Source organism: Delphinus delphis, chromosome 1 (genome assembly GCF_949987515.2).
Source record: "Delphinus delphis chromosome 1, mDelDel1.2, whole genome shotgun sequence".
NCBI classification, from domain to species: domain Eukaryota; kingdom Metazoa; phylum Chordata; class Mammalia; order Artiodactyla; family Delphinidae; genus Delphinus; species Delphinus delphis.
This window is the reverse complement of record NC_082683.1, coordinates 115,989,793-116,015,289: the sequence shown is the minus strand read 5'-3', so window position 1 is coordinate 116,015,289 and position 25,497 is coordinate 115,989,793. Positions and strand designations below refer to the sequence as shown.

The following is a 25,497-nucleotide window of genomic DNA, read 5'->3' as shown; positions in this document are numbered from 1 at the left end:
AAGGGAAGGGCTGGGCTGGGTTCAACCTGGCGGCTGGAGTTTAGTCCCCGCGCTCCTGTTGGGCGAAGCTGTGTCTGTTCCCGGGCTCCGGCGACTACTGTCGTATCGGGATCTTGATCATGTTGGGGACAAAGGCGAAAGTCGGGAGGAAACAGTTGCTTCTCTTCACATCGATGATCCTGTGTAAGTTCCTGGAGCTTTTGGAGGAATCTGTGGGTCTGGTCAGAGGTTGGAGGGAGGCGCTCCCCACACCTCTTGTCCGCGGGAGGGGAGGGGTTCAGAAACCAGTCCGCCTCACCCTCCTAGTCCTCTTTCCGCCCCTGGCTCGTCCCTCTTCTTTCCCGTCCCCCTTACCCTGGTGAGTGGCTGGCTCCCCTCCCCCACACTGGTGAATAATGACCCCTCCTCTTACATCCGGAGCTGCCTTTCCGCACGTTCACCAGAAATAACGGGGAGAGGTTGGTTCCCCCTTCCTTCATCCTCACTTACTGGTGAGGGCCGGTGGGCGCGAGGGCCCTGCCCAGCCGGGATTACACACCTGGGAAGGGGGCCATCCTGCCCCTCCAACACGCATCCAACAACCGAGAACAACCCGAGAGAAGTCGGAAGCCTCTCGTACCCTGACTCCCTTGGCCCCTGGATGCTCTGCTACTTAAGGGTCCTCAGAGAAAATCTAATGGAGGTGGGGTGGGGCGGAAGTTTCTTTCCCTGGCTGTTGCTGAAGGGTTTCTTTAGCTTTCCCCGGATTTTGGGGTTGCCATTGTTGCTCTGGGAAAAGTGTCTAGGTGCAAAATCTGGAGAAAAAAAAAAGAAATAAAATTGAAACCTAAAATTTCTCAGAACACAGCATTCGAAGTTCCTTTCTAGAATAACTACTTCCAGAGTCCTTAATAAATGTTGTTGACTGAGTGACTATTCGCAGGGGGAGGTCCTGGCTTTTGGTTGGCTGGTTCCTTCTCAGAGCCAGAACTCTGCCCTCCCCCCTGGCCTTGTTTGAGAGTTTTTGTTTCCTTTGTAAACTCCCTTTCCTGTGGAACAATGAGACTCACTTGTTGGGGCAGGCCTCCGTCTATAGTTATGCTTGTGCCCGGCCGAGTGTGTGGTTTGTGCCTTAGTCTACCTGTGTCAGCACCTGCACACTTATCTGTCTGATTCTTGAGTGTCTGTGTGTGTGCTTCTGTAGATAGTTGTGTCAGTAGGGGATCTGTAAGATTCTCCATTTCCCCCTCAACATCCATGTTTTAGGAAATAAAAGAAATGAACAATTATGATCAGTATTAGCAGTTATAAGGTAATTCACTTTGCTTAGTTTGAAGGGTGTCTTAAGGCAGATGAATTGACTACTCCTTTGTCCCTTATTACAAAAACATTAACATTTGGGGTGGACTGGACCAGTGACAAGTCGAATCCTCTCCCTATTGTACAGATAAGGAAACAGGTACAAAGAGGGGAAATGACTTTTCCAGATTGACAAAAGGACCTGGGACTGGAACCAAAGTCTCCTGACTGACTTCTCCTTTTCCCACTCCTGGCTCCAGCGTCTCAGGCACCCTGTGGCACAGGAACCAGGATATCAAAACATCAGTTTGGGTTACTGCTCCAGAGTCCACTATCTTACCTACCTTTTTCAATTTTTCTTTCCCACTAGATTCTTTCTTTTCTCACTTCTCCCTTTCATTCTATTCCTCCATTTCCCCCTTTTCTTCAGTTTCCATTCTTTTCCTCCCCTTCTTCCCCATTTACTTGTGTCTGTATCTTAGAACTGCTAGTGACACCCATGGTCATTTTTTGGTTCTGTGTGGTAGTCAGTACTAAACACTTTGCCAACACTTGTGCTGTACCAGTACTCCCCACCCCCAACCTAGAAGTTTCTGAGTCAGTAACTATTTGTGACAGTATTTGTCAGGCTTATAAGCTTCCTAGAGCTGCATCCTTCTCCTCTTTCCTTTTTCTTTTCTCTCCCCCTCATTTTCTATAATAATCACATACTGACACTGAAAGAGTTGTGGTATCACCCTTCTGAGCTTGGGAGTGTCCTCTAGTCTGTTCAGGGAATCAAGAAACAGTGGTTTAGAGGGAGCTTGAGATGATGTGGTATTAGCTTGATAGGACAGTGGATCCTAGAAAGTAACAAGTCCAGGAGATGGAGGAACTGACCTTGTCACATGTAAATAGGGCTAGACCTGGGGGGAGCAATTTGGTTAGTACAATGAGGTTGGGGATAGCAGCCAGGTCATCCCACCTGGGTTCTGGCTTGGCTTTCTGCCTTATTTGTGATCTTAGGCTAGTAACTCAGTCTTTTCATCTGTAAAACGGGAGTAATAATACTTGTCCTAATCTTGTCCTGAGGATCAACTGGGATAATGGCTACATTACATATACATGAAATGATTATTATCGGGCAGCTTTTATCCCCTTTGGATTTTGTGAGGATGAAAGGAGGCTGCCTATAGTAGAGCAGGTCAAAGGAAGCAGGGAGAGACCCTGCTAGATTCCAAAAGGCGAGAGTGAAAAAGTAGGGGCTTTCTTGGGCGTCTAGTCTGTCCTCTGCCCTTGGGATACTGGAAGCATATATAGGGTTCCTGCATGTTCTCCCTCCTCCCTCCAGGGTTGCTCCTCATGTGGGCTCTGCCATCTGGGAGGAAGAAGAAAGGATCAAGCAAAGGTCCAACCCCAGCCTGGGGAACCTAGTGGAGAGGAAGGCCTGAGCCTACTGAGACAGGGCTGGAGACTAAACACTGGGAGAACTGGGCCTGGGAAAAGTAAAACTGGTGACAGAGAGTACTAGTCTCCCTCCCTGTAGAGAGCCTGTGCTTAGAAAAGTTTCCAGCTATCTCCCAGGCAGGAAGAGGCATTTCTGCTTAGCAGGGTGGTGTGTGCCTAGGATGACTTTTTGGTGTAACTGCAGACGAGAAAGAGGAAACCTAGGCTGGAATCCTGGTGTTTGCACACACACCTCTTACTTCATGTAGTGTCCCCACTGAAACATTCCAGGAGGGAGGAACTGCTGGGTCAGTCTGTGAGTCCCGGTGTTTCTTTTGTACTGATGTTTCTGCCTTTCTAGTTTTGCTGTTCAGGGTTAGATTTACCTCAAACTGTAGGTTGGTGAGTCACTCCTTCTTTCCCCTCTCTCTACTGGGGGGTTGAAATTACTCCCAGGAAAGAATCGTTCCCTTGAAACCAGAACCTAGAAACTAGTGACACAGCAAGTTGGAACTAGGAAGTGAGTGGTAGTGGAATTCCAGTGTCTTAGTCTTTCCCTCCTGGCTCCAGAACACTTTTCACTCTATGATATTTCTCTTCAGTTTCTTTGTGATCTGGGCTTGCCTGGAGTCTCCAACCTAGTTTTGGCTTAGGGTGGAGCTGCTGTAATTAAAAAAACAAAGTTTATTTATTTTTTTTTTTTGCGGTACGCGGGCCTCTCACTGTTGTGGCCTCTCCCGTTGCGGAGCACAGGCTCAGCGGCCATCGCTCACCGGCCCAGCCGCTCCGCGGCATGTGGGATTCCCAGACCGGGGCACGAACCCATGTCCCCTGCATCGGCAGGTGGACTGTCAACCACTGCGCCACCAGGGAAGCCCCAAAGTTTATGTATTTAGAAGAGGTTAATGTGGTACGAGAATCAAAATGATATAAAAGAGTGGGGTTATCACTCCCACCCTGTTCCTGTTCACTCCATATCTCCCCCAGTTTCCTATACATCTTTCCAGTGTTTTGTTATACAAATATCAGTATATATAAATATATATTTCTTTCTTTTCCCTTTTCTTACACAAAAAGAGGCACACTATATTCATTGTATTCCATCCTGTATCTTGTTTATTTCATTTAATATACCCTGGAGATCTTTTCATATTGGTGGTGTGGCCTTGGCCATTAGAATATTCCACCCCCTCCCCCGCCCTCCTCCCCAAGTCCTCTGGGTCAAGGGGCGTCTGTTCTGCCGACTCAGAAGTGGCTGACACTCCTGATCAAAGACAGATTTAAAAGCTATATACATTTTATGTGAGAGATTAGGAAACGATGGGGCTTGTTTTTCACATCTGTTAGCATTGAGGAAAGACCTTGGGGAATCTCTAAACTCAGACCTGCTTCCTCTAGAGGTTCAGGGAAGATCTGGATGCCACTTGTCAAACGTAATTGTGGAAGAGGTTTCAGTGCTGTCAGGGGGTTGTGAGAGGTAATGTGAGTGGATACATACTGGAGTTTTCCAGGCATTGAAAACTCAGAGTTCATCTGCCTGGGACTCCCTGATAAGCAGAGTTTCTGTCTAAAGTCTGCCTGGTGTCATTTGTTTTACAATGTGTAGGACAGGAGGAAGCAGCTGGTTGGCAGGAAGTTTGATGCCAGGCCCCCTGGAGTGAGCCCTGGGCAGGCACGCAGAGCCTTCCTTTGTAATGGGGAGATGGGTGGGGGAGGAGAGCTGAGCAGGTAGAACTGGAAATTCTGCTGAGAGAGGGCAGGAGGGAGCAATGGTGTGAAAGCTCTCCTGTCCTACACTGCCATCACCACTTTCCACCATCCTCAGAGGGCCTTGCCAGTTGAACGACGTTACTGAAAGTACAGCCAAGCCTGGCTGTTTAGACTTAGCCCAGCCTGTTGTTGGGCTCACAGAGCCTTCCTCTTGCCCACGCATTCCTTATCTGTCCCACCCCAAACCCCAGGAGTGACTTCAGTCTCTACAGGGTGAGCGGTGGGAAGGAAAGTGCAAACCAGGGGTGGTAGCCCTGGGTCCGGGTTCTAATTGTATTGCAATGTCAAATTCATTTGTTAATCCAATAAACATTGGTGTTTACTATGTTATGAGCACTGTGCTAGAGATTAGGGATAAAAAGTGAATAACATCTGCTATCAAGAAGCTCTGAGGGGAGTCAGGTATTGTAACAATTAGCCCACGTTGTGAACACACTGTAGCTGGGGGCTTTTTAAGGCTTTGGCTTATCTTCCCGATTCCGAGGCTCTAGCTCCCTTACAGTGGGAGTGTCCTATGAGGCTCATCTGCGTAGAGGGGAAATTTGGATGAATTCTTAGAGAAAACCAGAGACTAGCTTGGCTGGCTGGCTGGCTACCCTCCTTTTCCTTCCTTTGTTTGTTTGTTTTTAAATGGATCAAAACAAACTCATTGCACGAAAACAACTTAAGGAAAATTCTAATAATTAACAGGATGCATAGAGAAAACAAAGATTTCTTAGTAAAGCAGCAGAAGGAAGTAGCTTTTCTGTTGTGGGTTTGACCTGCGTGTACAAGGGAGGGTTGTTGGTGGGTTCTGTCAGATGTCTGGATGCCTCCACCCTCTGTGACCACCTTCTCATCACAGCATTGCTTCAAAGCGGCAAAACAGTGCTAGGAACGGGGGAGGATACAAACATAATTTGGTTTCTCTGTTCTCAAGGAACTACAGACATATATTGACTAAGTAGAATACAGAGCACCGTGCGTCAGGGGCTGTCATCGAAGCACGAAATGTTTGGGGAGCATAGAAGGAAATAGTTACTTTTTAAAATGATAAATTTTTTATTAAGAAATAATAGATGTTCAATGTGGAATAATGGGAAAACAGAGGGATATAGAGAAAGTAAAATCACATGTCATCCTATTATCTAGAGAGAAACACTGATTGCTGGTTTTATTCTAGTCTTTCCACTATGAATAAATGTGTGGTAGAGATGACCTGTGCAAAATATATCAGAAAAAATAAAATGGCCGTTTGGTGTCACTGACTTTTCCTTAAGTCTTGGCTCTGTGGGCAGAAATTGATGAGGGTCACACCAGCTCAACAGAAATCCATAGACATCAATGTTTAAACCAAACTGTGTACTAATGCTACTTGGAGCTGTGGCCGGTTTGTCAGATTATGTAGGAGTTACAGTGGGAAAAAACAAAACTGTGTTATAGATCCCTTCTCATTTAGATTATTAATGACTGAATACTAGTTTTAAATGAGGTAGGTGACTATGTTCTATGACAGAGAGGATAGGAACATCTATATGCCCTGGTATGGTGGTAACATGTCCTGACTGTATTTTTTTTTTTTTTTTTTGAGCAAAGTACACTTTAAACAAAATCCCTTCTATAGTATTCTACTGTATGGCTATCCTGTAATTAACTGTTCACCTTTTGTTGAGCGTTTAGGGTTTTTTTTTTCTTTGCTGTACGAAATACATTAAATTGTCCTTGAACATACATCTTTAAGCTTACCTTTAATTATTTTATTTTCTTAGGCTATATTCCTAGAAGTTGGAGAGAGATTAATTTTGATTGGGGGAAGGCATTATGCATCAAGGCACACTGGAACAGGATCTTGAAGTATGAATGGTGTTTCCTTGCTGCTCTGCTGAAGATGCTGTGTAGTGCAGTAGTTTTGGAGACTCAGAGTTAGGCAGACTTGGGTTAAGATTCCCACCTTGTTTGCAGCTGTGTGATTTGGGGCAACTGTGCTAAGCCTCAATGTTCTCATCTATAAAATGGGATGATAACAATAGTACTTGTCTTCCCAGGGTTTTTTTTTCTTTTCTTTTTTTTCCCTCCTCACAGGGTTTTTAATGAGACAATGCATGTGCTCTCATTTCTTCCTGCCTTTTTCTCTCCTTGAAGTTTATCAGACTCACATACAGAATCTTGATAGTGTAATAGTCTATTTCTTACTCATCTGTTACTTCATTTCACCTTTAAAGTCTTATTTAATCATTCTGTGCTTCCTGGTGTGTCAGTATTTGGGTATTTCCTGTTATTCTTTATCATCCTTCCTTTCTTTTTGCCTTTGTTTTTGCCTCTCCTTTCTTGCTTTGTTTTATTTTTCTTTGCCTCTTGTGATCTTTATTATTTTTTCCCTTTTTATTCCCCTTGCCACTCTTTTTTCTTTAAATTAAAACACTTAATACATACTTGTTTATTACACAAATGTAGAACATAGAAGAGAAAAGCTGCCTGTATTCTCATCTCTCAGATAATATGCACTGTCCAGTGTTTGGTGTCTATTCTTCGAGATTCCTTTATGTGTATATTCGGGTTATTTTTATTATTTGTAAAAATAGGGTCATGTTCTACATATTGTTTTTACATTTTGGACATATTTCTATGCCTGAACAAATTGATTTACCTTGACCTTTGCGATGGCAATATGGTTATTTTTATTTGTTTTTGTTTTACATAGTTGTGTAATGTATCATACCATGGAGCCAGATTACCTGGGTTAGAATCCTAGCTCTGCCTCCTACTAGCTTTGTGAACTTGAGCAAACTTCTTCAGTTCTGTGCCCCGATTAACTCACATGTAAGATGGGAGCAATAATAATATTTATTTCATAGCATTATTACAAGGATTAAATGAATTAAACCTGTAAAGGGCTCAGAAGAGTATCTGGTACATAGTATTCAACAAATGTTAGCTGATGGGGCTTCCCTGGTGGCGCAGTGGTTGAGAGTCCGCCTGCCGATGCAGGGGACACGGGTTTGTGACCCGGTCCGGGAGGATCCCACATGCCACGGAGCGGCTGGGCCCGTGAGCCATGCATGGCCGCTGAGCCTGCGCGTTCAGAGCCTGTGGTCCGCAACGGGAGAGGCCACAACAGTGAGAGGCCTGCGTACCGCAAAAAAAAAAAAAAGAAGAAAAAAAAGAAATGTTAGCTGCTATTATTTTATTCATTTGGTCATGCTCAGTAACATGTGTCTAGAATTTGGATATAATTAATTAAAAGTATAGGACAAACCTTGCAGAAGTCTTCAAGAATTCTGTTGATTTTTTAAAAAATTATTTTATTGAGGTATATTTTGCATACAACATTATTTTAGTTTCGTATACAACATAATAATATATATTTATAGTTATTGAAGAATGATCACCACAGTAAATGTACATCTATCACCATACATGATTACAGAATTTTTTTCCTTGTGATGAGAACTTTTTTTTTTTTGTGATGAGAACTTTTAAGGTCTACTCTCTTAGCAACTTGTAAATATGCAATACAGTATTATTCACTATAGTCACCACGCTGCCCGTTATATCTCCATGACTTATCAATTTTTTGTTTTGTTTTGTTTCTGCGGTACGCGGGCCTCTCACTGCTGTGGCCTCTCCCGTTGCGGAGCACAGGCTCCAGATGCACAGGCTCAGCGGCCATGGCTCATGGGCCCAGCCGCTCCGCGGCATGTGGGATCTTCCCGGACCGGGGTACGAACCCGTGTCCCCTGCATCGGCCGGCAGACTCTCAACCACTGCACCACCAGGGAAGCCCCGACTTATCTATTTTATAACTGGAAGTTAGTACTTTTTGATCCTCTTCACCCATTTTGCCTCCCAACCGCCCACTCCTCACCTCTGGCAATCACCCAATCTGTTTTCTGTATCTGTAAGCTTGGGGTTTTTTTGTTTGTTTGTTTTTGATCCCACATATAAGTGAGATCCTGTGGTATTGGACTTCCTCTGTTTGACTTAATTCACTTAGCATAATGCCCTTAAGGTCCATCCCTGTTGTCACAAATGGCAAGATTTCATTCTTCTTTATGGCTGAATGATATTCCATCGTATATGTGTGTGTGTGTGTGTATATATATATATATATATATATATATATATATATATATACACACCACATCTTTATCCATTCATCCATTGATGGACACTCAAGATATTTCCCTATTTTGGCTGTTGTAAGTAATACTGCAGTGAACAGGGGGCTGCATGTAGCATTTTGAGTTAGTGTTTTCATTTTCTTTGGATAAATATCACCCATAAGTGGAATTGCTGGATCATATGATAGTTCTATATTTAACTTTGTAAGGACCCTCCATACTGTTTTCTACAGTGGTTGTATCCATTTACATTCCCACCAACATGAGCTTTGCATGAGCGTTCCCTTTTCTCCACATCCTCACCAACAATTATTATTTCTTGTCTTTTTTTTTTTTTGGCCGTGCTGCGCATCATGGGATCTTAGTTCTCTGACCAGGGATCGAAGCCGTGCCCCCTGCGGTGGAAGCATGGAGCGCTAACCACTGGACCACCAGGGAATTCCCTATTTCTTGTCTTTTTGATAATAGCCATTCTAACAGGTGTGAGGTGATATCTCATTGTGGTTTTGATTTGCATTTCCCTGATAATTAATGATGTTGAGCATCTTTTCATGTACCTATTGGCCATCTGTATGTCTTCTTTGGAAAAATGCCTATGCAGATCCTCTGACAATTTTTAAAACAGATTGTTTAGGTTTTTTTGCTATTGAATTGTATGAGTTCTTTACACATTTTGGATATTAACCCTTTGTCAGATAAGTTAGTTGCAAATATTTTTTCCTATTCTCTAGGTTACCTTTTCATTTTGTTGGTGATTTCCTTTTCTGTGCAGAATATTGATTCTTTCACTGTGCATACTTGAGTGAAGATTCAACCAGAATGTCCACAGCTGATGCCCAATTTAAACCTTTGTGTTGGTCTGCTTGGGATGCCATGACAAAATACCAAAGACTGGTGGCTTGAACAACACTAATTTATCTTCTCACAGTTCTGGAGCCCAGAAGTCCAAGATCATGGTGCTGGAGGGATGGTTTCCTCTGAAGCCTCTCCTTGGTTACAATGGTAGCCCTCTTGCTGCCTCTTCACATGGTCATCCCCTCTATGCCTGAGCACCCTTGGTGTCTCTTTGTAGAAGGACACCAATCAGATTGGATTAGGACATGTCCTAAGGTCCTCACTGTAACTTAATTACATCATTAAAGGGCTTGTCTCCAAATGCAGTCACTCTCAGAAGTACTGGGGGTTAGGGCTTTCATATATGAATTTTGAGGGAATACAATTCAATCTGTAAAAACCATGAACCATTTTGAAGATTCTGCAGAAAGAGCAGTGATCTAGCCAGGTGTCTCCTTGGGTTGCTTTTGTGATCATAAAAGAAATGGGGGTGTTGTAAATGGATTCACATCTTTTCCCCATTTCCCCCCTCCGCCCATTTTAGACCTTGCATTAGAAGGTCTAAAATGTGTGCAGACCTTGCATTGCATTGGCTCTGCACACTTCTACTGGTTGTGAGAAACCAGCCTCTACTGTTGTGCATGCAGACACCTACAGACACACTGCAGCCCAGGTGCAGAAATGAGGCCCTTTTGCAAAATGGCAGGTGGAAAGCACTCATGTGCAGAGAACTTTAATTCTGTTTCATAACTGTGAAGCAAATTAAAAACACTTAATTCTTAAATTGTGAAGCTAAATTAAAAGAAAGATTAATGGAACGCTCTTTTTTTTCTTCTGAGAACTAAACATTAAAAAAACCCACTGTTGCTAGTATTAAAATTTTTTAAAGATTGGGTTTGAATCAAGTTTGTTTTTTCTTCTTCTTTTTAAAAATATTTATTTATTTTGGTTGTGCCAAGTCTTATTTGTGACGTGAAGACTTCTTGCTTGTGGCGTGCAGACTTCTTAGTTGCAGCATGCAGACTCTCAGCAGCGGCATGCATGCAAGGTCTAGTTCCCCGACCAGGGATCGAACCCAGGCCCCCTGCATTGGGAGCGTGGAGTCTTACCCACTGGACCACCAGGGAAGTCCCAAGTTTATTTTTTCTTTATTTGTGTGTGCCCCATCTGCCAATTTGAAAAATGGGCTTATCTTTGTAGATAAACCTTAACAAGTAGATGTTATAGCGAATGGTCTGCTCTGACCTAATTTGTTAAGGCTCTATGTTGTTCAGTGTCAGTTTGTACCAGGCATTGTGCTAAGTGCTGAGAACTCAGAATGGTAGATTAACACATTATCCCTGCTCCTTTGGTTGTTTACTGCCTGATAAGGGAGAGATATAGGCGCATAGATGATGTCATTATAATGTGGGAAGTGCTTTGACAGTGTTTTGCATGGGGTAGTGGAAGCCAAGGAAAGAGACCTTAACTTGTCTGTGGTGAGAATTGGGGGTGGGGTAAGTCATTTCCCGCAAAGTAATGTGTTTGAATACCTGCTGACCAGGTGGAGAAAGAGGGGACAGGGTGTTCCGTATAACAGGAATAGCATAAGCAAAGGCAGAGGTTGTGAAACTGCACGTCTTTGCTGGGAATTGTAAGTAGTTTTGTATTGCTGGAGGGTAAATTGCAAGAATAGGGAGTGTGGTGAAGATGATAAACTTATCACCAGGTCGGTTGGTGCTAGAACTCTTGCCTGGCTGAAGAATTTGGATTTTATCTTACAGGTAATGTGGAATCGTTGGAAGCTTGAAGCAAGCGTTAGATTTGCACTTTTTAGAAGGCTGTATAGTGTAGCCCAGTCTCTGGAATTGGACTGCCTTGATTTGAAGCTGTACCACCACTTAACTGCTCTGGGCCTCAGTTTCCCCATGTAGAAAACAGAGGTGATAATAACAGTATCACCCAACTCCTAAGGTTGTTGTAGGAATTAAATCCATGTGATGTGCTTATAGCAGTGCCTGGCATATAATATAGTAAGTGCTCAATAAATGTCAACTCTTTCTCTAGCAGTGAGGTGGAGGAGGGATGTGAGTAGGTCAAAATTAAACAAGGCAGAGAAACCTATTGAGAGACCAAATGCAATTCTTCAGATGACGATGGTACTAAAAAGTGGCAGTGGGTCTGTGGAGAGGAGGGGCCAAATTTGAGGGAGACTTGGGAGATGACATTGTAATGCTTGGTGTTGGACAAGAGTGAAGGAAAGATGGTGATGGCTTAAAAGGTTCTAGAGTGAGTGACCAAGTAAATGGTGATACCACCAACCTGGAGAGAGGAGGGGAAGCGAGAGGTAGTGGGAAATGATGAGCAGTGTGAGATTGCAGGAGGGTGTGTGTGAAGTCCAAGTAGAACCGTCAGGAGGCACAGCAATAGGAGTCTGCAGCTCAGGCAAGAGGTAGTATCTGGAGCTGGCCATACATTGGTGTAGAGGAATGTTGTGTATTAGAGATTTCCTAGAGAGAATATGGAGAGGAGAAAGGGCACAACATGGAATGCTGGGGATTACTAATATTAAGGGATGGACAGAGGAAGCAAAGTTCAAGAAGGCGAATAAGATAACCCTGAGGTGGAGGGAGGACCAGAAGGACTGAACGCAGAAACCAAGGGGGTGGAGTAGCTTGAGGAGGCAAGTGGTTAGTAGGGTCAAACATCTCACAAAGGCCACAGGAGGTAACTGAAAAAGCAAATACTGGATATCTTTAATTATAAGACTACTTTAATGTTTTGGAAATTGGGATGTGACTTACAGCCCATGTACATATTTAATATGATGTTTCCCCAAGAAGCTATTATTAAATTGATGTTATATCTTATAATCAGGGTATCTTAGAATTGAGGAATACGATTGGTGACCTTAGTAAAATCCATTTTAGTTTCAAAGTGAGAGCCAAAGACATATTGCAGTAGGTTGAGCAGTGAATGTGTATGTTGGGCTGGAAACAGTGTGTGTAGACTACTTCTTTAAGAAGTTGAGAGAGAAAGGGAGGAAAGGATTGTCACTAGAGAGGGGTGTAAGATTGAGTGAAGGTTTTCTGTACATGAAAGGGCCAAAAAGTCTATTTTTTTTGTCTTTGTGTACAGTCTTTATTTGTTGAAATACCATTAGATTTTTCCTCAGGACAAGAGCAAAGATCATCCCCTGCAGAAACTTTGGAACTATGTACAGAACTTTACAGAACAGAGGACAACACTTTAGCTGAAGCCTGCCTGCTGACCAGAGAAGGGTGTTCTGAGTGGACTCAGCAAAGAAAAGGAAATCAAGCAGGGAAAGCCCATCTGAATCAAACTTCAGCTGCCATCAGGGCAAGTCTTGTGATGGTCACAGATTGGAGGCTCTGTTTATGGAAGGTTCGAGTACAACACAGGGGTTCCATGTATCTTTACGGCTACACCCCAGGCTGAGGTGCCATTAAGTCAATGTCACTCAAATTCCTGGCCAGCCAAACTCCGGCAGCAAAGAGTCCCAAATTAAGGATCAAGTTCCTCTGGAAGAGGCTTCCCTGGTGGCACAGTGGTTAAGAATCCGCCTGCCAATGCACGGGACACAGGTTCAAACCCTGGTCCAGGAAGATCCCACCTGCTGTGGAGCAACTAAGCCCGTGTGCCACAGCTACTGAGCCTGTGCTCTAGAGCCCACGAGCCACAACTACTGAGCCCACGTGCCACAACTACTGAAGCCTGTGCACCTGGAGCCCGTGCTCCACAACAAAAGAAGTCACCGCAGTAAGAAACCAGCACTCACCACAACTAGAGAAAGCCCATGTGCAGCAGCGAAAACCCAACACAGCCAAAAATAAAATAAATACATTAATTAATTAAAAAAAAAAAAGTTCCTCCAGAAGTCATTTCTATCGGTGGCAAAGCGGTAGACTCCCCGAAGCCAGTCTCCCACGTTGTCTGGAATTTCAGGAGCTTCATTTGCCGAGCCCACAGTGGTCATGCCAGCCCCACTGGATAGCAGCACCTTCGCGCTCCACAAGGCCTCTCACCATGCACCTTCCAAAAAATCTATTGATGCCTTTGACTTTGTAGTTTTTCTTGTTGTGAACATGGAGTAAATTAAACATCACAATGGAAAAGGTGAAATTTCCTTCTGTTTTGGTTTACCATGTTAACTAGTAGGACATTTGTATGTACAGTATGCCAAGTATAGGTCCAAGGTTAAGTGCAAAAGGGAGGTCGTGATGAGGTAAGGGAACATATAAAATAGATGAGGAGAATGGATGGGGAAATTGTGGGTGTTGTGAGAGAAAACCCTCAGCTCTGCTGCTCTATACATGATGGTTCTAGAAAAGAGTCTTTTTTTAAAAAATAAATTATTTATTTATGTATTTTGGCTGCATTGGGTCTTCGTTGCTGCACTCGGGCTTTCTTTAGTTGTGGCGAGAGGGGTCTACTCTTCCTTGCGGTGCGCAGGTGGCTTCTCTTGTTGCAGAGCACGGGCTTGAGCGCAGGCTCAGTAGTTGTGGCGCATGGTTTGCGGTACGCGGGCCTCTCACTGCCGCGGCCTCTCCCATTGCGGAGCACAGGCTCTGGACGCGCAGGCCCAGCGGCCGTGGCTCACGGGCCCAGCCGCTCCGCGGCACGTGGGATCTTCCCAGACCGGGGCACGAACCCGCGTACCCTGCATCGGCAGGCGGACTTTCAACCACTGCACCACCAGGGAAGCTCTAGAAAAGAGTTAGTCTTTCCAAGGCAATTACAGTGATAGAGGAGAGATGGTTTAGTGGGCTGGAATGTAAGCATTTTTCCGGCAGTATTTATATATATTTATATGTATTACTGAAGAAAACTTTGAAGTCAGAAAAAGAAGTATATACAGAAAGACCTATGGGCAGATGATGAGAATAATAACACATAATACTTATTTGGTGCTTCCTGTTGGTCAGACACTCTTGTAAGCACTTTATTTGTATTAGCTTGTTTAACTCTCAACAACAGCCCTTTGACATAGAAATTCTTATTATCCCCATTATACAAGTGGGCAAACTGAGGTTCAAAGTGACTAAGTGGCTTGCCTGGGTCACACAGATTATAAGTAACAGAGCTGGGATTTGAATGCAGGCAGTCTGGATCCAGAGGCTTGTTCAGGAACAAGAAGGGGAACGTGGATCAGGATGTCTGAGGTGTCCTGGGGTCACTAGGAAGGAAGGACATGGTGCAGAGGCTGAACTTAACTCATGGTGTGAGACGCAGCCACAGGAGAGTTTTGAGTATTGCAGTCAGGCCACAGGCAGACATCAACAGTCCTGCATCAGAGGAAGGTGAGAAGGCCCTGAGGTGAAGGGCCCTGTATTTTAAGCAAGAGGAGAGAAGCCTGGACTAGGTAATAGCAGTCAGAATTAATGAGAAGGGGAAGATGCCAGTTGCCCAATATGTTTGTGTATATATGTGGTGATGTCATTCCTGCACATGTTTTAGATCTGATAATCTGAGAGGACTCAAAAATGAACTTCAGGGCTTCCGCGGTGGCGCAGTGGTTGAGAATCTGCCTGCCAATGCAGGGGACACGGGTTCGAGCCCTGGTCTGGGAAGGTCCCACATGCCACGGAGCAACTAGGCCCGTGAGCCACAACTACTGAGGCTGCGCGTCTGGAGCCTGTGCTCCACAACAAGAGAGCCCGCGATAGTGAGAGGCCCGCGCACCGCGATGAAGAGTGGCCCCCGCTTGCCACAGCTAGAGAAAGCCCCCGCACAGAAATGAAGACCCAACACAGCCAAAATAAATAAATTAATTAATAAACTCCTACCCCCGACATCTTCTTTAAAAAAAAAAAAAAGAACTTCAGCTGAAGTTAGAAGTGAGGCAGAAACAATCATCAAATTCATATGCTGTGATTTATTTATTTATTTTCTTTTGGGCAGCCCTTTATTTCAAAGGCTAGTTTTTAGTTTAATTACAAGCTGTTCTTCGTTTGGGTGGTGTCATAGGTTGGGTTCTTGGGAAACTGACTCTGAGATGTCAATTATTGTACCAAGACATTTATTAGGGAGTGTTCTTGGGATCCACACCTATGGAAGCAGGACCGGGCAGAGGGAAAAGTTGAGTTGCATTGTAGTCCCAACAAGGCCTCAGCTTACTGCACAGGGACCTTTGAAGCAGAAATAGCCCTTCAGTGTTGTCCCAAGGTGGGGAGTTGGGGAGATAGAGATGGGACTTTTTTTTTTTTTTGAGATGGGACTTTATATGTGTCCTCCCTCCCTTTTTTTTTGTCCCACGTGGCACATTGGATCTTAGTTCCCCAACCAGGGATCGAACCCGAGCCCCCAGCAGTAGAAGCACGCATGGAGTCTTAACCACCGAACCACCAGGGAAATTTCCAAAAGTCAGTTCTTGCTGGTTCCTTTTTTTTTTTTGGCCGTGGAACTTACTCAATCTCAGTTCCCTGGCCAGGTTTGAACCTTGGCCATGGCAATGAAAGCCCAGAATCCTAACCACTAGGTCACCAGGGAACGACCCCCCCTCTCATTGATCAGGCATTGGATGCCGGTGCCCTGACCCTGTTGCCGCCTGGTAGGAGGCATGGCCCTGGGCAAGGCAGTGTTCTGGGTATCCTCAGAGAGGGCTGATGGCTGCAGGCCTTCTTCTGGCAGCAGTCCCAGCAGCTGAGACAAAAAGTCCTTCATTCCTGAAGAGAGATCTGGTTTGCACATCTCGGTGTACATCACAGGTAGCAAATTGTAAAATTCGAGAATCTTAAAAAAACAAAGTTCCCATCATCAAAGCAGAGAAAGTTGACTTGGGCAAAAAATCAAAGCATTTAATTGTCAGCGTTCTTGATGAGACCTAGAGACTTCCATGTCCTCAGTTTTCAATTTAGTGAAGACTATTTGGGTTAATTTCTGTATCTGTTATTACATCTGATTATAGATTTGACTTTGAAATATAATGCCAAATATACAAAGTAATATGATTAGAAATAATTTCTAGATAAAATGGACCTGACTTTTAAAAGAATCATATTTTAGTACATAGTTTGCCTCCATTACACTAGTGGCTTTTCTGAAAAGCAGCATGGTGTATAAAAGTATGGTATAATAAGGGAAAAAAAGAGGTATAGGAGAGACCTGTATGCTAATCTCAGCTCTGCCATTTCCTAGCTATGAAAACTTGGATCAGCCACTTAATCTTTTATTTTTTCTATTTATTTATTTATGTATGTAAGTATGTATGTATGTACGGCTGTGTTGGGTCTTCACTGCTGCCTGCGGGCTTTTCTCTAATTGCAGCGAGCTGGGGCTGGTCTTTGTTGCGGTGCGGGGGCTTCTCTTCTTGCGGAGCACAGGCTGTAGGCGCGCGGGCTTCAGTAGTTGTGGCACGCAGGCTCTAGAACGCAGGCTCAGTAGTTGTGGCTCGTGGGCTTAGTTGCTGCACGGCATGTGGGATCTTCCCACACCAGGGCTCAAACCCGTGTCCCCTGTATTGGCAGGTGGATTCTTAACCACTGCGCCACCAGGGAAGCCCCCCACTTAATCTTTCAGGTTTTTAAAAAAAAAAGAAAGAAAAGAAAGAAACAAGAAAAAGAAAATGAACCTAAATGATTTCAGAGAACATCTAGTTCAAACCCATCATGTTTCAGATAAGAAAAGGGAGGTTCAGGGTCAAGAGACCATATTCAGTTACTTGGGTAATTTAATAATGAAAAAGTATACTTGCATTTATCTAAAGAAGACAGGACTTTGACTTAAAGCTATGAATAAAGCAGCCTTCATGAGTTTGAGCTTTGAAAACATGAATGAGAGTAATTGTGTACGTGCAGGTTGGTAACTATATCACACCATCCTAGAATCCTCTGGCACTGGTGCTTATTTTGGGATGTGTGGGCCCCTCCTGTGAGCCCAGCTGCCTCTCTCCCACCATGTTATTTAATTAGCCTTGCCTCTCCTCACCTCCTCTCTCCACCTCCACCACACACCACATTTTCCTTCTCTTCTCCATTGGGCAGAAGGAGATTCTAATGAGATGATCTGAGCCCACTTCTGGTCCAGAACCCGCTGTGTGATCTTAGGCACATTTCTTTACTTTAGTTCCTCATGTAACACTGGGATGATAATGTTTGTCCTGCTGATCTGTCATGCTTGTTTCAAGGATCAAATGATATAATTGTATGTGAAAACACTTTAAAAAGCACAAAAGGCCCTACAAATGTATTATTATTATCCCTTTCTTCCCTCCCTTGCCTCCAGCTTTGCTGGCTTCCTGCCAGGATTGTCTGACAAGTGACTGTAATTATTTGCTGAGAAGCTTTCTCTGAACCATGAAATGTCATTTAGAAAGCTGCTCTTGGACTAGGAGGAATCTGATTAGATTATTGGGAGTCACAGAGGGAAATTTTTTTTTTTTTTTTTTTTTTTTTTGCGGTACGCGGGCCTCTCACTGTTGTGGCCTCTCCCGTTGCGGACCACAGGCTCCAGACGCGCAGGCTCAGCGGCCATGGCTCACGGGCCCAGCCGCTCCGCGGCATGTGGGATCTTCCCGGACCAGGGCACGAACCCGCGTCCCCGGCATCGGCAGGAGGACTCTCGCCCACTGCGCCACCAGGGAAGCCCAGGGAAAAATTTTTTTAAATAAAGAAATTGCATTAGAAGGAAATCTTTTATTTCCATTGATTAAAACAAGTATTAGCCTGCAATTGTAGCAAAAAACATTTTTAAAAGATATTTAGAATATTGGTGAGAAAGTGTGAGATCCGAGAGGCACGTGAATCTCTTGAAACCCTTGACCTTGGAATCTCAGCATGGAGAGTCCCAGCCCTAGATGCCCATCAGCTGGGACTCCTCTTCCCTCTCCACAGCATTCCTCTGTCCACTCCTGATGGACCCACCTCTCTTCTTCTTCTCAGGCTCACTGGCATTGGGCAGGGGTGCAGTGCAAACTTCTGAACCAGTAGTCCGAGTTGCTGAGAATAAACGTGAGTTGGGAGGGGCTGTGGAGGGTGGCGGGAGTTGGAGGGAAGGGAGGTGAGCAGGTGCAGACCCCTGGGGAACATCCAGCCCAGACTGTGGTTTGGGGCCATTTCCCCAGCTTCTCCATTTACTGCTGTTTCTTCCTGCCACTCACTTTGATCCTGTCTGTAGCTGCCAAGTTGTCCTGCTCCTACTCCGGCTTCTCCTCTCCCCGCGTGGAGTGGAAGTTTGCCCATGGCGACATCACCAGCCTCGTTTGCTATAACAACAAGATCACAGGTGAGTCGCTCCACCTCCGTGCTGGCTGCCTAGGTTGCAGGGGGCTCACCCTGGGGCTGAAGTCCCCAGGGCCTTCCTGTCGCCTTTCCTGGGGGAAGAAGAGAGCCCCCTGTGCCTTGGGTGCCACCGTCACCAGCTTCTCTTAGCTTTCCAGCTCACTCTGCCCCTGCTTCCTCTGTCCTGGTAGCTTCCTATGAGGACCGAGTTACTTTTTCGGACAGTGGCATCACCTTCCATTCTGTGACCCGGAAAGACACGGGGATGTACACTTGTATGGTCTCTGACGAAGGCGGCAACACCTATGGGGAAGTCACTGTCGAGCTCATTGTGCTTGGTACGTGCCACGGGTCTTCTGTGTGGGCTTGCAATCAATTGCTTCCCTAAACCCTTAGCAGGCTCTGCTAAGCTTTGGAGCTCGCTGATGGTGAAAATGCTCGTGGCGGTGGGGCTGGGGAGGGGGGTGTTCAGAGTCCTGGTGCTGTCAGAGAAGTACGAGCCCCTGGTTAGGGGGAAACTAAGGGCATAGTAAGGAAGGAAGGCTAGAGCTCATGGATGGGAGTGTCATGCTACTTGGCCTTCAGGCAGCCGTCCTGCTCTTGTGACAAGTACCTTCTCTCCCTCCCCAGTGCCTCCATCCAAGCCTACAATCAGTGTCCCCGCCTCTGCTACCATCGGGACCCGAGCAGTGCTGACCTGCTCAGAGACAGATGGTTCCCCACCTTCTGAATACTTTTGGTTCAAGGATGGGGTACCGATGCCTACGGAACCCAAGAACAACCGTGCTTTCAGCAACTCTTCCTATACCCTGAACCATAAGACAGGGGAGCTGGTACGGACGGGGTCAGGGTAAAAGATGTGTATGAGGGGGTCGCAGGGTTATAGAACCCCCGAAAGTGGGGAAGAAGGGCGAGCAACAAGGTAACCTTGGCATTAGGATCAGGAGACATAAAAGACAGGTACTTGGCTTCTTCAAGCAGGAAGCCAATTCATCTTCTGCCCTCCAGATCTTTGACCCCGTGTCGGCCTCTGATGCTGGAGATTATACTTGTGAGGCGCAGAATGGGTTCGGGCCACCCATGAAGTCAGACACTGTGCACATGGATGCTGGTGAGTGAGGGCGTGGCTGGGGCTTGGGCTCAGACCCCAGGGTGGGGTTTGGGGTCTGCTCTCCGTCCTGGCTTTGGCAATGTTGGCAATACCATGAATGAGGTTTCGGGTGCCTGACCTCTCATTTGTGTCCCATAGTGGAGCTGAATGTAGGGGGCATCGTGGCAGCTGTCCTTGTAACACTCATTCTCCTTGGAGTCTTGATTTTTGGCATCTGGTTCGCCTATAACCGAGGCTACTTTGACAGTAAGTATTTGACCTCAAAGGCTCTCCTTTGTATCATCCCCATTTCAGGGCCTGGTTCTTGGGTGCCACCTGAGTACTGACCTGATACTGAGCCCCGTGTGTGTTGGGGTTACCTCCCAGCGAGCACCGGTCACCCGTATCTCAGGGCCACACGCTAGGTCCCCCATCTTCCTGTGCCATGCTGTCTTCTACCCTGCTGACACTCATGGTCCCATTTCTTGTCTTTCAGGAGCAAAGAAAGGGTGAGTGAGCTGCTGTCCTAGAGCTCTCTAAGGCTGAGTACATGGATGTATACGGTTTGAAGCTGAGATGTTCCCCGGGGGAAGGGGTTGGAGGGGAAGGCAACGAGCCTGGTAGGGAAAAAACATCTGGATTTCTAGCCCTATCCACTATGGTCCTGTGCTTGTCCTTTCTCCCTGCACCCAAACCTCCCTACCGAGAACTCTGTGCTTCCGTTAAGTTCTCAGTCCCGGCCTCTAAAGTTAACAAGCAGAGGTTAAGGAGAGGGACTAGGGGACTGAGCGTCTCCATCTTCTGACTTGTCCGCAGGACCTCGAATAAGAAGGTGATTTACAGCCAGCCCACTGCTCGAAGAGATGTGAGTATGCCTGCCCTGGGATGGGGAGGTCCTCCTGGCTGGAGTGAGGGGTTTCCAGACTGTGTTTATATGTATTCAGGGGATTATCAGCTAAAGAAGACTGTAGAGAGTTGACGCGAATGTTTTATTTCTCCAGGGGGAATTCAGACAGACCTCATCATTCTTGGTGTGACCCTGGTCCAGCTCATCTCCCGTCCTCTGTGCTTGCCTTACTCAGGTGCTACCAGACTCTGGCCCCTGATGTCTGTATTTTCACGGGATGCCTTATTTGTCTTCTAGCCCCCACAGGGGCCCTCACTTTTATCTTAGTTAGGATGTGTTTTTTAAATAATGTCTGCCATGTGCACCTTCTACCTTCCTGCCTCCCTTCCTTTCCCACCACTGCTGAGTGGCCTGGGACTTGTTTAACGCTCTTTTCCCCCATCCCCCGTCCCTACGAGGGATCAGACAGAAGTCCTGACTGATGCCTGCTGAGTTCCCTTCCAAGGAGACTGCGAGGGTGGCGGGGCGCTCACTGCCCCCTGCGCGCAGCGGTCCTCACATAGGGAGGGATCTGGAGCTTGGTTCCTTGGTGCTTTCTTGCCGTACTGAGGACCGGTACCAGCTGTTCTAGAGTGGGGACTGGAGACTGGAGCAGCTGAAATGGTTGTGTGGTGACGACGTCAAGTCTCTTCTGCCTCTGCAGCCCACTTTCTTCTGTCTTCCCGCCGGAAGCGCCATGGGGTCCTCCTGCACCGTCCTCTTTCTGAACACAAGCAGACTGACAGCAACTATGTTTGTGGAGAAAACAAGAGCTTTGGTTGTGGAGATCATAGTAAGCTTTCAGGGCACACGGAGCAGAAGAGTTTTTAAACCACTGATCTACAGAAAAGAAAGCTGGAGCTGGTAGCTCAAGCCATCACCCTTCCCTTGGCTGGAACAACTGGACCCACACTTTTAAGATGTGTCTGCAGGGTTGTGGGAATTTGTGTAGTAGTCAGCTCTGCTGAGCACGTGTGTGTGTCTGTGTGTGTGTGTGTCTGTGTGTGTGTGTGTGTGTGGTATCAATTGTATACTGAAATTGAGTGTGTGTTGGAGGGCTTCTTAGCTCTTTGGTGAGATTGTACTGTGGGAATGGGAGAAATGAAATACCTAGGCTCCTTCTTAGTACAAACAAGAAAATCCCCAAAGCCCGGCTTCCTAGCAACCTGGGCTGCTCCCTAGCTCACTGTCCCACCCCTTCCTGGTTCCTGCCTTCAAGGCAGACGTTGGACCCTCATTTCCAGAGTCCTCTTGTGGCAGGAGAAGGGCACCCCGGGTGAAGTGATGGTGTACTCTGGGTTCTACTTGGCCTGATCCACCCAGTGAGAGGAGAAATGCCCACCCTGCCACCTCTGTCAGCCAGATGCACTAATATACTTCCCTGAGGCTACAGGAAAAGCAGCCCCAGAGCGTGAGGCAGGATTTCTCAAATCATTCTCAGAATCACTCCTTTAGTAGTAGTTTAAAGTAGTCCTACTTCTCTATTTAGGGGGTAGGTGTAAGGAGAGCAGGAGCGAGCAGGGTAGTCCTGCCCACCATCTTGACCCTTCTTTGCCCTTACATCTGTTTCTCCCTCTACCCCAGCAGCCCCAGTCTATTTATTAACTAGCAAGAGGGCAAATAAGGGGTCTCCTAGGATTGATTTTGCTAATTTCTGTGGAGGATACTGAACGCCACTTTGCCATGTTCTGTTCCCTCATCTGACAGTCCATCACAGAACTGAGTTTTCTTTTCATCAAGGATCCAGAAGGAAAAACAAAAACCAAATCGTATCGTCACGCACCAATAAAAAATAAGCTTTCCATATGGAAATAGAATCTAATTAGGCAATAAAAGTAGAGATTGCGAAACGGTTCAGTAAGAATGAGGTTTCTGAAGTACGTTTCAGTTTTGTATCATTGCTGGGGGACAGGGTGGGAGGGATGTGGAGAAAAGGCCACAGGGAAGCAGAGGTGAATCATTGTGCCTGCAAGCCTGAAGCAAATGGCTCTTCACTCCCTAGGTCACGACTTGTGAGGAGTATAAGTCAGTTATTTACCAGCCTTGGACTTTACCGCTCCAGCTTACAACAGTCCCTTGAGTTGGAAAACACCTCGTCTGCTTTCATTTTAGAATGTTACAACTAATTTTTGTAATAAATGTTTATTTTTCACATTGAGTTTAATCCTGAAGTTTTAGCTTAAAAGAATTGGGACCCCCAAAGTGACTTGAACATTCAAAAATCTTACCTGTAGTCTTTTTTTTTTTTCCTGTAGTCTTTTTAAGAAAGAGATTAGGGATATCCTTCTAAATAGTCTGGTAGTTCGATTTCAGTTTAACTTACCATTGGCCTGTACTCGAATGGGAATGCTTCAAATGGACATTTCCTACATTAAAAGGAGACTTAGGGCTTGAGGAACAGGGTAATCCCTAGAGATTAGTGTTTTAGACATGAAGCCACCCTGATTAGGGATAAAATGATTGGACATGAAGGATGTATTTGTTGTCCCTGTCTCAACAGGATCTGCAGATCAAGGCCAGGGGAGGGGAAAGTGGGAAATGGGGTTGGTCCATTTCTGAATGACAGGACAGTATGTTCTATGGGGGCATGGGGACAGCTTAGTAAAGGAGATAAATGAAGAAAAAGTACAACTTGCACTTTAAGAAAAAAAAATCTCGAATTTTGTAGCTCTTCCAATTTATTATCCCTTCTTTGGTACTAGCTGTAAAAATCTAATATGAAATGGAACTTTTTTTGACGGAAGTAATTTTTTTTTTTTCCTTTTGGCCGCGCTGCACAGCTTGTGGGATCTTAGTTTCCCAACCAGAGATTGAACCCTGCCTGGGCCCATGGCAGTGAAAACCCCGAGTCCTAACTACTGGACCACCAGGGAATTGCCCAGTAACTTGTTGAATAATTACTAGCATCCACTAACTTCCTTACTGGGTATTACTACTATCCCCATTTCACAGATGGGGAAAAGAGGCACAGAAATGCTCCGGAACCTGCCCATGTTCACACAACCAGTACTAGGCAAGTAGTAGATCTGGGATTCAAGACAGCTGGGGAGAGACTGGATAGCATATGTCCTTCTCACAGTGACCCTGCTGGAGGAGGAGCTGGAGATAGAAGTTAACTTTCCCTGTAGAGGTAGGTATGTGGGAATTAGGAGAGGACATTGAAAGTAGTGGTGTCCACCTGGGGTTTTCTCTGAACTGTGACTACCCCAACAGTATCTACAGGACAGTGAGACAAGCAATTATGAAGCTCTTGGTAAAATGGAGGGCCTATGAGCGCCACCTTCTGGAATGAAGGATAACATCGCTGCATTTTTGCCAGTGACCTAAATGAAAAACAAGGCATGCATATTTGTGGATGGCAAGGAGGTAGAACAACAACTCCATCAGCTTGCAAAATGAGAAGTCAAAAAGATCTCAGTAGGCAGGAATGATAAACTCCATTTAAGAAGGTGAAGTTCAGTGGTAATAAGTGTTAAGATTCTGCCTTTGGGCTCCCACAACCAATTCTTCATGTATAAATTTGGAAGGATGTAGAATGTCTAGAACCAGAGGGATACTCTTTGCTGATGGTACTAAACCCTTGTATCAAGTTCTATTTTAGATGTCAAACTTTAAGATGATTATAGACAAACTAGAATATGTTCATAGAAAGTGATCTGGGTGGTGAAGGGACTTAAAACTAGAAGCCATCTAGAAGCTTAATAAAAGGATCAGTGTCAAGCCCAGAGAATCAAAGAATCAGACAAGACAAAATTAGATATTTGAAGATTACTGGGTGGATGGTCCCAAGGCAGAAAATTAGGACCGATGGATGATGTCTAAGAAGACTGGTTATAATTCAGAATGTGCCCTTCAGAGCTTCAAGGAGGAGGTGCTGTATGGAAGAAAGAATAGCAGTTTTGGAGTCAGGCAGACCTTGTTTGATTCCACCTTCTGCGATGTTGGCAAATTTTTCTCTCTGGGTCTCAGTTTTGTCATCTAAAAAATTGGTGATAATACCCACCCTATGAAATTTTTAGAATTAAATGAGACAAGATCTGTAAAGCACTTTACAGTACCTCACATTATAAGAGCTGTCCATAACTGCTTCCAAACTGGATATTCTAGGCCAGGAGTTGACAAACTTCAAATAAATGGCTAGATATTTTTTTTTTTTTGACTTACAAATTTTTTTTTTTTTTTTTGGCTGCCTTGGGTCTTCGTGGCTGCACGTGGGCTTTCTCTAGTTGTGGCGAGCGGGGGCTACTCTTCGTTGCGGTGTGTGGGCTTCTCATTGCAGTGCCTTCTTGCGGAGCATGGGCTCTAGGCACGCGGGCTTCAGGAGTTGTGGTGCACAGGCTCAGTAGTTGTGGCTCGTGGGTTCTAGAGCACAGGCTCAGTAGTTGTGGCACACGGGCTTTGTTGCTCCATGGCATTTGGGATCTTCCCGGGCCAGGGCTTGAACCCGTGTCCCCTGCATTGGCAGGCGGATTCTTAACCACTGCACCACCAGGGAAGTCCCCTACTAAGGTGTTTTTATTTTTTATTTATTTTTTAAAAGGTTTTTTAAAAAAAATTATGTGTAACATAGACAAAGTTATTTGTCAATAAATTTTTAAGGAATTTCACATGGTCTGATTCTTTCCACTGCCAATCACCTTAGTTCCTCCAAACTCATAATCTTCACGATAAAATAGCCCTTTCAAAAAGAAGTTGTCATATGAGTCAGCCCACAGTTCTTTTTGTTAGGCTTCTTTGATCTCCCGTGGAATATGGACACACTTCAAAATTCCCCACCTGTAATCTTTGGGATCCAATTTCCTCAAGCGATTTACTTTAGGACCATGTTTAGAGTCAGGAGATGGATCTGCCTCGTTCTGAATTTGACGTCCTCTAAAAATGTATTAGGTTCAAATC

At 45.3% G+C, this 25,497-nt stretch overlaps 1 protein-coding gene and 1 long non-coding RNA gene across 2 annotated transcripts; both read left to right on the top strand.

Moving 5' to 3' along the window:
- F11R (F11 receptor) lies at nucleotides 1-25,206 on the top strand. Its single transcript, XM_060032693.1, has 10 exons — nucleotides 1-183; nucleotides 18,287-18,355; nucleotides 18,522-18,629; nucleotides 18,817-18,963; nucleotides 19,256-19,458; nucleotides 19,634-19,736; nucleotides 19,875-19,982; nucleotides 20,212-20,224; nucleotides 20,532-20,580; nucleotides 20,717-25,206. Exons 1-10 carry the CDS (start codon nucleotides 120-122, stop codon nucleotides 20,750-20,752), a joined length of 900 nt encoding a protein of 299 aa, XP_059888676.1. The 5' UTR covers nucleotides 1-119; the 3' UTR covers nucleotides 20,753-25,206.
- LOC132438484 (uncharacterized) lies at nucleotides 8,926-12,929 on the top strand. Its single transcript, XR_009522200.1, has 2 exons — nucleotides 8,926-9,053; nucleotides 12,562-12,929. It is a non-coding gene; the product is annotated as an uncharacterized lncRNA (long non-coding RNA).
- Nucleotides 25,207-25,497: the final 291 nt, after the last annotated feature.

What these genes read in the sequence shown, in the direction of transcription:
- F11R (XM_060032693.1), top strand. Translation starts at nt 120, where the DNA reads ATGTTGGGGACAAAGGCGAAAGTCGGGAGGAAACAGTTGCTTCTCTTC. An exon ending in CTTCACATCGATGATCCTGT is followed by an intron (nt 184 to 18,286) that starts GTAAGTTCCTGG and finishes TCTTCTTCTCAG; the next exon opens with GCTCACTGGCATTGGGCAGG. An exon ending in ACCATAAGACAGGGGAGCTG is followed by an intron (nt 19,459 to 19,633) that starts GTACGGACGGGG and finishes TCTGCCCTCCAG; the next exon opens with ATCTTTGACCCCGTGTCGGC.